The sequence below is a fragment of the Glycine soja genome, chromosome 9 (genome assembly GCF_004193775.1).
Source record: "Glycine soja cultivar W05 chromosome 9, ASM419377v2, whole genome shotgun sequence".
NCBI lineage: Eukaryota > Viridiplantae > Streptophyta > Magnoliopsida > Fabales > Fabaceae > Glycine > Glycine soja.
Window position 1 is genome coordinate 43,414,433 of NC_041010.1, and position 12,514 is coordinate 43,426,946.

The 12,514-nt window shown below is 30.5% G+C and overlaps 2 protein-coding genes across 2 annotated transcripts; both read left to right on the plus strand.

The window, feature by feature from the left end:
• The first annotated feature begins 1,911 nt into the window (after window positions 1–1,911).
• Window positions 1,912–4,873, plus strand: LOC114367341 (endoglucanase 8-like). The gene is made up of 7 exons (XM_028324506.1): window positions 1,912–2,105; window positions 2,878–3,285; window positions 3,382–3,474; window positions 3,638–3,790; window positions 3,899–4,010; window positions 4,180–4,346; window positions 4,507–4,873. Exons 1-7 carry the CDS (start codon window positions 2,049–2,051, stop codon window positions 4,831–4,833), a joined length of 1,317 nt encoding a protein of 438 aa, XP_028180307.1. The 5' UTR covers window positions 1,912–2,048; the 3' UTR covers window positions 4,834–4,873.
• Window positions 4,874–7,520: 2,647 nt separating this feature from the next.
• On the plus strand, window positions 7,521–8,120 carry LOC114366904 (endoglucanase 3-like). The gene has a single exon (XM_028323931.1). The coding sequence runs from the start codon at window positions 7,544–7,546 to the stop codon at window positions 7,874–7,876; it is 333 nt and encodes a 110-aa protein (XP_028179732.1). The 5' UTR covers window positions 7,521–7,543; the 3' UTR covers window positions 7,877–8,120.
• Window positions 8,121–12,514: the final 4,394 nt, after the last annotated feature.

A 12,514-nucleotide genomic window follows, 5' to 3' on the forward strand; every position in this document is an offset into this window, starting at 1 on the left:
GCATATATTCATATACATAATGACTTAATGGTCAACTTTAAAAATAAATATACTTGTCAGAAACTTAAGGTCAGCCCAATCTTATGGCCAGTAAAGGTTAGCCCAATACTCGCTTTAGATCTCTTAAAGATAGTTTTTACTACTACTAATCATATTTTTAAAAATAAAATAGTAGTATTTATTTGATAAATAATATTAAATTATTAAAAATAATTATTTTTTCTAAAAAAGATTATTATAATGATTTTCTCTCTCTGAATTGAACTGTATATTAGTAGTGGAGCAAAATCGAAACAAATAAATAAATAGTGGGATAAAAAAATAATTAATCCTATCTCGATTTATTGTTTATTATGTTAGAAACTAAAATAAATAATTTTTAAAAATTTAAATATTAAAAAATATATTTTAAATTTCAGGAATTAAAAAACATATCCCAAAATTTAGGGACAAGTTAAGCCAAAATTATATTAGAAAAGTTATTGCGAATGACCCTATAGAATCACTTGACTAACTAATTTCCATGCACCACTTACCGCATACATACATTATCATAGTCTGGGGATCATCATATAGACCGTTAAGCAACGAAGGTGATGTTTACCTAAAAATCATATTGAAATGTGTCAGTTCAGGAGAGTGAATTTAGGTCTACAGATCAGAAGTTCAAATTATCACCCGTCTTTTATGATAAAATAAATATAAGCTTTTGATAAGTGTTTTGAATTTAAATATTTTTCGGACCTTGAATTAATTAGGACATCATTTTCTTCTCTTAAATATTTCTAAAAAAATATATATTATTTGAGTAGTTTGTTATGACAGCTCTTTCATACGTTGATATACACGTTTTAAGCCTTGCCCATAACGTATTTAGTTTGTGTATATTTTCTATGAAAGCCTTAAACTGTTATAAAGTCGTGGAATCTGAGCAACAAAGTAGCCAAGAAAACTAAAATCGATTTCGCTAATTTCTTTTGAAATTAAAAGAAAAATGAAAATATTTTTTTTATCAACAAACAAATGTTAGTAGTTAATTTTTATTAGAATATTAGTGGAGAATTTTAAATCCTTGACTTTTTTTTTCTTTTTCTTTCAACCACCAAATCAATCTTAACTCTTAAGAATGAAGAAGCATTTACTAGAGTTTAATTAAATGAGGAATCAAATACGATTTATTGGAATGGATATATTATAAAACCCATCCCTTAGGAAGAAAAAAAACACTAACTACGTTTCTCTTTGAAAGAAGATACTTACATTGAACACGACGTACCATGGAATGGGGGAAGGGCCAAAGAAAAGAAAAAAAATGTTATTCATGTTATAAAATCATATAACAACTTATATGTGAATAAAAAATATATATAAGAACTTATAATTTTTTTCCATTTCCCTATTACATTATTTGTTTTATACTTTTATTATAGAATTTCCTCTCTCCTCTTTGTGCCTCTAGAGAAACATTGAATTCTCATATGGGTTGTGTATGCAAATGTATGTTTTGAAGGTCAAAAATGAAGTGAAGCCAAAGTAAGGCAGTATTTAATTAAGTAAAGAAAGTCGCCATTAGAAATAAGTATAGAATGAGAGAAGCATTGAAATGCATGGTTTGGGAGTAACATTCATGATTTAGCCACTTCATACACACGCTCCGCCATTCCTCCATTTCTGTATCATCAACATTCTTTCTAGCGCAAATAAAATGCTTTGCGTAGCCTTTTAAGATAAACATAATCCGTACGCCTCAACCCTTCCTTATCCTTTTCCAGAATATACGCTTTTAACGCACATTATATTATGTATATATAACCCTCGATCTCCTATTCCAAGCAACTAATTAAGTACTCGGTGTACGTACAAAGAGAAACTTAGGGTTGAGTTGGTGGAGAGAGAGGGATATGGGTTTCCCGCAAAGATTGCTGTTTATATTGGCAGGTACCATATTAAGTGTAACGGGTTTGAAGCATAACTATGGAGAAGCTTTGTCAAAGAGCATATTGTTCTTTGAAGGACAGAGGTCAGGGAAGTTGCCACCAACACAGAGGATGACTTGGAGGAAGGATTCTGCGCTTCAAGATGTCTATATAATTCCTGATACTACTGTCTTGCCTGTCCTTCGTAAAGTAATTCACTGACTTGTCTTCTTCTGCTACTAGTCTAAATTTTCATGGTTGCCTCCTTGCTTTACAATTTTAACTAGATTTACCCAAATTGGGAATTAATTTTACTGGAATGCTTGTGCTTGCTTTGAATACAGAAAAGATATCTAACTTCACTCTAATATATATATATATCAATAGTTGCTTACTTCATCCTAGTATAAGAGTAAAATATAATTCTAGTTTACAATACGTACTTATGCTTAAATTTTATTTTAGAGATTCTAATTTAATCTTTATAAATTATTTAGATATGTTGTGTGATATGTCATAATTATTAAAGTAATGTATAGGATTTGTTATATATTACATCATTTTTCATGCGGTCATACAAATTTTATTTTATTTTAATTTATATAGATTAAAATGAACAAAAACTCTATAATTAAAATTAAATTTAATCATATTTAAAAAAATTAAATAAATATGAAAAAAATATAAAAAAGATTTAAACAGATCCAACTTCATTTTAAAGTACTCGAAGGATCTTCACAGATACTTGACTATTTGTAAGGATAAAAAGTATAGCTTAGGGAATTATAATTAATAGTAATAAATAATGAGATGGCTCTTTGCAGTGTCTCATAAGTCATAAGACAAGGGGTTGGGGCTCACTTAAAGATATGGTTTTAGGAAATTATTTTTTGAAATAATAGATATGAAGTATGGAAAAGGTTTTCGATTTCCAATGAGTCATGAACACGAAATACTATAGGTTGACTTGGTTGGTGGTTACTACGATGCTGGTGACAACGTGAAATTCAACTTTCCAATGGCATTTTCAACAACCATGCTGGCCTGGAGTGTAATAGAGTTCGGAAAATTGATGGGTCCAGACCTTAAACATGCGTTAGACGCTATTCGTTGGGCCACAGAGTATTTCCTCAAAGCCACAAGCATCCCCGGTTTTGTGTTTGCACAAGTTGGTGACCCTTATGCTGATCACAATTGCTGGGAGAGACCAGAAGACATGGACACCCCAAGAACAGCCTTTGCTGTTAGCAGGGACTTCCCTGGCTCTGAAGTTTCAGCAGAGATAGCAGCAGCACTTGCAGCCTCTTCAGTTGTATATAGAAAGTATCATATAGGCTACTCTACAAGACTTCTCCAAAGGGCTATAAAGGTACCTCTACCTATATATACATCTTCATTTTCTTGTCACAAATATACTACTTTGGCTAGCTCAATATTTAATTTATATACTTTTCTTTGGAATTAGGTTTTTGACTTTGCAGATAAGTACAGAGGATCATACAATGACAGCCTCGGACCGTGGGTATGCCCATTCTATTGTGATTTTAGTGGCTACCAGGTAGGCCTAGCTAGTGTTTCATTCTTTGGCTCATTTGGCTGATGGTGCTAAGATTGACGTGGATTCTAGTTTTACAAACATTGTCAAATTTTATATTTAATTATGATGACGTACCCCCAGCGATATTAGAAAGAAAATTCTTAAACTAATTTATCTATGGTAGGACGAATTGGTGTGGGGAGCAGCATGGTTGTTCAAGGCTACTAAACGCCCTTACTACTTAGATTACATTGACAAAAACATTTATAATCTGAAAAACTTTGCTGAATTTGGATGGGACTCAAAGGACGCTGGCATCAACGTGCTCGTCTCTAAGGTAATTTTTTTGCAGCCATTTTTTTTATTTGTTCATATATTTTACGACATTATAACGTTTATGATCTGGCTGATGATTATTTTTTTTTCTAATTATGATGTCTGGCAGCTTCTAATTAATAGTAGCTCTAATTCTAAGCCTTTCATCCTCAATAATGCGGACAAGTTTGTCTGTTCTGTGCTACCTGAATCGCCTTCAGTATCGGTCTCATACTCTCCAGGTAAATTAATTACCCATAATCCAACGTGTATAATCAACATTATATTAAAGTATATATACTTTCGATCTTATAATATTTTGCATTACTGGATTCTGAACCTTTTCCAAACTCTCATTTTTTGTTTTGTTGACTGTTAATGATTTGATCCAAAACTTTTTTGTAAAATTAGGTGGGCTTCTATTCAAGCCTGGGGGGAGTAACTTGCAGCATGCAACAGCAATCTCATTTCTGTTTCTGGTTTATGCTGGCTATTTGAAAAAGACGAATAAAGAGATTGACTGTGGCGGTAAAGTTTTTGCTTCTCCAAAGCGACTTAAACAAATAGCAAGAGGCCAGGTAAATATATAATATACGTAAAAGAAATATTAATCTAGCAAAGAATTCTAAGATAAAATTATATTGAAAAAAAGTTGTTAAATGATACTCATAAGAATAAAAAAATATTTGCTGAATTGTTATACTACATATATTTTATTATGTATGTACGTACATGCAGGTGGATTACATACTAGGAAGCAATCCAGTGAATATGTCATACATGGTAGGATACGGTGCAAAATATCCTGAAAGAATACATCATCGTGCGTCGTCATTGCCATCCGTAGATGAGCACCGTGGGCACATTGGTTGCAAAGGAGGATCATTTTATTTTCACAGCCAAAATCCAAACCCCAACTTGCTTGTAGGAGCTGTTGTGGGGGGACCTGATATGAAGGATTCATACGCAGATTCTCGAGCAGATTTTGTACACTCTGAACCTACAACATACATCAATGCACCCCTTATAGGTGTTTTGGCATACTTCAATTCACATCCATCCTAAAGTAGAAACTTTCGGACTTAGATTTTCTGTAACATTTCTCCATACGACAAAATCTTATTTTATAGTAATATAATAATTGATATAGATCTCATTTTCTGTAGCATTAAATTGGTTTTATCAGATGTTATCATTGAAATGACTCGATCAATTAAATTTTTTTAATGATTATCTTAAACTATCAATAACATCTCATAAATATATATATATATATATATATATATATATATATATATATATAACTGTTTAATTTTCTTTGCTTTCAGATTATCATGATAACTAATAAATTATTTATTATATTTTAATTCAAGGATACTAATTGAATAAATATTATATATGATTAAATATTTATAAAATTAATGATTAAAAAAAGAAATCCTTTTACTCTAGAAATATAAAATTAAAGCGTACAATACTTTCTTCAATTAGAGGGAGACAAAAATTTGAACATCAAATATTTTTTTATTACTTCCTATGCTTTTACACATAAAATCTAATTATCTAATTCATTCAGATTAAGAAAAAGAAAAGTGATTAATTTAATTGATAACAATAAATTTATCTTAAATTTATAACTTTTTTCAAAACTCATTATCATTAGTATTTTTCTTCTTCTAATGATTTGTTAATATATATTTTTTTCTTTTAATGGGAGACATTTTTAATATAAAAGTAATTAATACAATAACCATTATAAATTGAGTATTATAAAAAATAAACATCATTTTAAACTTAAATTTTATAAATAAAAGTACATGATTCAGTGGATGGATCTGGATCCTCTCCCTTAGAACCCTCTCCGGCCTCTCTTCGTCTGCTTTGTGGGTCATCGATACATCAAATTAAATGGCCGATCTAAATTAAAAAACACTGCACTAATCTCACAATATTAGCGTAAACAAAGGCAATCCAATGTAATTAATTGTCCAAATAAGGATACATGCATGTTTTCAAGATTCAAAAAGTAATTACTTACAAATACTTATATATTATTTATTAATAAGACTCTTATATTGATAATGGAATCAAACTCATAAAGATATGAGTTTTTCTTATCAATTGGAATAATCTTTGTTGGCTGAATATATTTTGTTTGATAATACATACATTAATATTTTAATATTACAAATATTCATTAAATTAATGCTTTAAATTTTTTTATTTATTTTGTTTAACATATCGTGTATGTTATAGTATCTTTTATTTCTCTAGATCTTGTTCTTCTTATATTTCTATTTAGATGCATGGTAATATTGTGATCATGCACATTTCAGGATATCATAATAGGGACGTGTATGCTTATTTATAGTGTTCCAGAGGTGAATGAAGGCTCACACTGCACAGTAGCATATACTTGTAATTGTAAAGGTACATAACTACGTAAAATATGAGCAAACAACGCAGCTATGTCGTCAAAACTATCATTGTTAGTAACAATCACAATGACAAAGGGAAGCTTCAATTAACTATGCAGAAGCATTAGCAAAGATCATCTTGTTTTTTGAAGGGCAGAGGTCTGGCAAGTTACCACCTTCTCAACGCATCAAATGGCGGAAAGACTCTGCACTTCATGATGGCTCTGATATAATTCATGTAATTATTAAACTCACTCTCTTTGCGCGTGTTTATATTTTCAATATCTAAAATTATTTTTGGAGATTTCATATTAATCGGTTATATTATCTTTGTTTTTTATATATATGTGAGACTTTTTTTTTGGGATAATTTGTTTATTTATATTTATAAGATTTTTTAAATTGTTTCTTTCATTTTTTTATATCAAATTATAAGTGTTGTCATTCCGCTCTCATGAAATAATAAACTTCTCCATTTAATATCAACGAAATCGTTTAGCCAGTTGTAATTGAATATCAAAATTAATTTTAAATGCATATTTAAATTCAAACATATTTCTAGCATGTACCTAGTATATTCTCCAATATTTTTAATATCTTAATTATTTCAATTAAATATTTATCTCTTTTTAATCTATAATATCTTTAGTTCTATCTTTAAAAATATATTTTTTAGTTCTAACTTGATTTTTAAATGTTTTTTAAAAGAAATTATCAATAATTAAATATAACGGTATATCATGATTTAAATTATTTATTATAAGTATAAATATAATTTATAAGTACAAATATATTTATTAATTAAATACATTAATTATAATATAATTTATATATTTAGAAGTATTTTTTATCAAAAAATTTAGTTGTATAAAATAAACATTTAACCCTGAATTACATGGGCTAAAATACTAATTATTTATAACTTTTTAGTTAATAAACAATAAAGAGATAATAGGCTATGTTATACACATTATGTATAATATCAATAGAGTTATCATCATATGACCATTAAATTCAATAATAAATATTATGAATTAATAAAAGATAATTATTTTTTCTCTTGTGAGGATTGAAGATGATTAGCACATATTAATTGGTAATTAGGTTAAAAAATTAGGTGAAAATAATAAAATAGTGAGTGTCCCAATAATTTTTAAATTTTGTGAATTAGTTAAAAAAATGTTATTGACAAGGATAAGGATAGTATACTACTTTCTCCAAACCAGATTGATTAATCTTTTAGCATTAACAGAAAATTATATTGATCGATATTTGCAGTTTTTAATATAATATTAAAGTTCTATTCTCACCCCACCTCATAAAATAGAATGTTGTATTATTCGAAATTTCAGATAAATATGGTAGGTGGATACTATGACGCTGGCGACAATGTGAAATTCAGTTTTCCTATGGCATTCACAATGAGCATGCTAGGTTGGAGTGTCTTAGAATTTGGAGATCTGATGGGTTCAGAGTTGCAAAATGCATTGGAAGCAATCCGGTGGGGAAGTGCTTATTTCCGTAATGTAGTTGTGGCGCAAGTTGGCAATCCCAATGCCGATCACGATTGTTGGGAGAGGCCAGAAGACATGGAGTCATGGACACTCTTCGAACCTCGTACTTTGTTTCTAAAACCTGAGATTGCAGCCGCACTTGAAGCATCTTCCTTGGCATTTAGGATACGCTATTAATTAAATTAAATGTATTAATTTCAATTTCAAATCTAATTAATGTTAGTTTATGTCCCTATGTATGGGATATTTAGGTGTTTGACTTTGCAAATAATAAATACCGTAGATCTTATAATAACTGCCTCGGTGCGGGAGCATGCCCCTTCTACTGTGATTATAGTGGCTACATTGTTACAATTTAATTTCAAGCTTATAATTTTTAAAGGGAAAATCAAATTATTATTATTAATGCACCAAATTCAGGATGAGTTGATTTGGGGAGCAGCATCCAATCCATGGGCAATCCTGATGAATTTGGATGGGGACTCGCTCCAAGCATGCTTGTTTCGCAGGTTACTCGATCATCTTTCATTTTCTCTTCAATAAAATTTGAGTTTAGTTAGTATGTAAGTTTTGATTTTGTCATACATGGTGGGGTATGGAGCCAAGTATCCTGAGAAGATACACCACCGCCTGTGGATGTGAACCCACAACATATCCAGTGTCGTGAAGGAGACCAATATTCCAAAACTTACTGGGGCTGTGGTTGGAGGACCTGCGGAAGATGATTCTTTTCGGGATTCGCGCTATAATGTTGGTCAATCAGAGCCAACAACATTCATCAATGCTCCTTTTGTTGGTGTTTTGGCTTACTTCAACAAGCCCACTATTACTTAGTTTTACCCAAAAATATATAATTACGATTGTATGCTAAATTCTTATTCATTAAATAAATTTTCTATTTCTTGATTAGATTGATCAAATTTAATATCCATAAAAATTATTAAACAAACAAATATAACCACTCAAGCAATCGATCATCACTTACTGGATTAATGTTATAATTAACAGTAAAAGCATGTGGATACAAAAACTATATATAGCGTCAATAAAATGTAGAAAAGTATTAACACCTTCGAACCTTTTCATCTACCCTCTCCCAGTGGGTAATTATTTGGATGAAACGACTTTGTTATATTTTACCTAAGTTGTAAGGCCAACATTATTATTTAAAATACAATATATATAAGAAATGATTCGAAAATAGTAATGTTCACTTTTAATCGGATTAAATATTTTGAGCCCGAAGGTAACCAAATCAACCATTCAACCTTATTTTAAACGCTCTTCATTTCGTTGGTTGGGTCACCTTTATTTCTGATGTTAGCTTCTTTGTTTTTTTTTCTAATCATGACGTAAGCTTTCTCCTTTAAATAATTGCTTATTTTCCTTCTTGTCACTTTGGCAGTTGAGGGCATTATCGTTTTTTATTCATTATTTTCTAGCCTTCTGATTAATTGCCTTTTGAGCTCTCTATTTGTAATCTTGCAATTGCTTCATCTCCTTCAATAATTGAAACAATTTTGCTCACTCCAATAACAATGATAATAATTTTTTTTTTAAAATAACGAGGATAATAATTAAAAACAAAAATAATGATTTTTTTTTAAATTAAGAAAAATGATTAACTTAATTAATAAAAATAATTTTACTTTAAATTTATAATTTTTTCAAAATTATTCTTGTAATTAATATTTTTTTCTCTTCTGATTGGTTGTCAATATATTTTTTCTTTTCTTTAAATTAAGAATATTCTAATATAAAAATAATTAATAAAAATATTATAAATTAAATCTTATAAAAAAATAAATACAATTTTTAATTTATATCTTATAAATAATAACGAAGAGTTGATATGATGTATTATGGTGTATTAAAAGTAGAATGATATGGAACATGTGTCTACTTGTATTAACATTTGACTGCTCCGTACAGGTTGACTATTTATCTCACTTGTCTCGCAGGCAGCATGGCTTCTCCTAATTCTGAATTTCATTCTTGGGAATTGGGATTCCTTGTAGTTGAGTGAAAACAAAATAAAATTACACGCTCTAGATGATTTTGTCGGGTAGCTAGCGAAAGTGATAAGGTGACACACTAACTTGTTGCAAATTGACAGTGGCTGGCTATGGCGAAAATGGAGACAGGAAGGGCTAGGGGGGAAGGGACGTACCGTTCGTTCAACTTGTAAATTCTGTAAACCAATTCAATTCCGCTACTGCCTAGTGACTTTTCTTCGATCGAAAGGGAAGGAAGGATTCAAAACAAACCAAAATTCAATAAGTCCCTTCAGACTCAATTTTGTCGGTGCTAGCTAGTAACTTCAAACACTATCTCTTTTGTTACATTACATTTATTATGGAAAACCAGTTTCTATTGTTTACGTACTAATTTGTAGCGATGCATGGTGAAATTAAGTAATATATAGTCTCAAATTACCAGCTCAAAACAATAGAAATTAAAAAAACCAATCTCGGAGCTCCTCGACGATGAGTCTAATGATCCAGGATAGATCCTAATTAATTTGACCAAAATAATTAGACCTTGTCATGTTTATTTTCGTGATAGGCGTCTCTTTGTTTCTTTCTCAAAGCAATTCCGATCATCATCAACATTTCGACTGTATTAATTAAAAATGTGACGTTCCACCATCATCTGAAAAAGATGGTAAAGGGATGTACCCCAGGTCAATTCGCGAAGTACGAGATTTTTTCTGCATGCCAAAATATCCTCTACAGTTCTCCGACCCTTCTTTTGCAATGATTCATTATTCTTACTTCTGTATTTGCTATTGGTATAAATATGATTAATTTTACTTCAAAGTAACATGTTGAATGTAATCTCATATTCAATGGTCGATCTAGTCGATTACTTAGATTTCAAATATTTAAGAGATTTAAATAAAGTAAAAGAAAAACTTTATCTCTTAATCATAAAATAAAAATATAATCATAATACTAAAAAATATTTTTTATTAGAGGAAATATAAAATAATTATCTTATTTTTCTCTATTTATATTATCTAAAAGGAGAAAATTGAGATTAGATAATTTAATATCTTCCTATATAATAAACCATCGAGATTTAGGTAAAACATTCTAATTTTCACTCACATACTATTAATATTTGTCTATTTTTATATATCTTACTTGAGTATTGAAGTGTCTTTAAAGGTATTCCCATCATAAATCATGGAGAAACTTCTGAAGAAGCACCACCATGAGCAGGTCTTGTAAAAAATGATAAGAACTTTTGGCATCTATCATGAGGTTAGAGAAAACTTTTCCTTTGACCACATCATCATTATCAATGACAACAAATGACCATAATACCTTCACAGGCAACCAAAGAGTACCACCACTAGAGTAGGCGGCCAACTTGTTTGGCATGCCTACCATGGGAACCCCTAAAAATGGGAGCCCAACAACAATGGTAAAGATGCTATGTCAAGTGCCTGATGATTATCTGCCAGAGATCGATGAAGTTGGCACGGCATGGAGGAACGAACTTTGTTGGTCACTCAGCAAGTCCATAGTGTGGAGAATCAACTCCATCTTTTCATTGATGACATCATGGAGACACTGCTATCACCTAGGTGGAAGACGCTGATGATAGATAAATACGAAAGACTCTCTAACCCATATGAACACGTAGATGCATTCGTCACCCTAATAAACATGTTCATTGATGACGATGTCATCATGTGTCGAGTATTCCCGACAACCCTAAGGGGAGCAACACTTCATTGGTACACCCATTTATCGAAAAATTCAATCAGACTAAACTCATGTTTGGCTCATTGATCAAAAGACTAAAACCCATAGACAACTTAAATAAAGACTACTACACGTAGTCGGCATAAATAACTTGACTAAAATTTTGATTGTGAAAAAGACCACAAGACCGAGTCATTTGGCTAAATCAAAAGATCAAAACTTGCATACGACTTAAATAAAGATCGCTATGCGCAATCGGCTTACATCACAGAGACCAAAAAAGATTGAGTTACGTGACTTAGTCCAAAGATCGAAACTCGCAGAAGGCTTAAATAAGACTGCTACATGCAGTCAGCTTAGACCACATATAACTTGACTAAAATTTTGGTTGTAAAAAGATTGAGTTACGTAGCTTAATCCAAAGACTAATACTCATAGACGACTTAAATAAGATCACTATGTATAGTCGACTTAGACCACAGATAACTTAGCTAAAATTTTGGTTGTGAAAAGGATCAAAAGACTCAATTACTTGACTAAATCCAAAGACTAACACCAATAGTCGGCTCGAAATAGAACTTTTTTACTTCTATAAGCTCTCAGAACCAACTTCAGATCATAGGGGACATATGTTCTACTCGGACTTGGTAACCCCCGTACTCGATGGTCGGGCGAGTTGATTACTTAGATCACGAATATCTAGGAGATTTAAATAAGATAAGAGAAAAACTTTATCCCTTAGTCATAAGATAAAAATATAATCATAATACTAGAAAGTATCTTTTATTAGAGAAAAGATAAGACATTCCTATTTATATTATCTGAAAAAAGAATATTAAAATTATATTATTTAATCTCTTCCTATATTATTGATACTTTGCTTATCTTTATGTTTTAATTTAAACATGAGATTGTCTTTATAGGTATTTCCATCACAATTCATGGAGAGACTCATGAAATAACACAACCATCAGAGTGTCTTTATTAATATGGTGAATATTAATCACTAATTCAGACGGATGTTGGACTTACATAACCCAGCAGCACGTTTCACTTTTTGCATAAAGAAAATAATCATGACCCGGATAGCAAATTAAATGTT

What these genes read in the sequence shown, in the direction of transcription:
- LOC114367341 (XM_028324506.1), top strand. Translation starts at nt 2,049, where the DNA reads ATGACTTGGAGGAAGGATTCTGCGCTTCAAGATGTCTATATAATTCCT. An exon ending in TCAACGTGCTCGTCTCTAAG is followed by an intron (nt 3,791 to 3,898) that starts GTAATTTTTTTG and finishes GATGTCTGGCAG; the next exon opens with CTTCTAATTAATAGTAGCTC. An exon ending in ATCGGTCTCATACTCTCCAG is followed by an intron (nt 4,011 to 4,179) that starts GTAAATTAATTA and finishes TTGTAAAATTAG; the next exon opens with GTGGGCTTCTATTCAAGCCT.
- LOC114366904 (XM_028323931.1), top strand. Translation starts at nt 7,544, where the DNA reads ATGGTAGGTGGATACTATGACGCTGGCGACAATGTGAAATTCAGTTTT.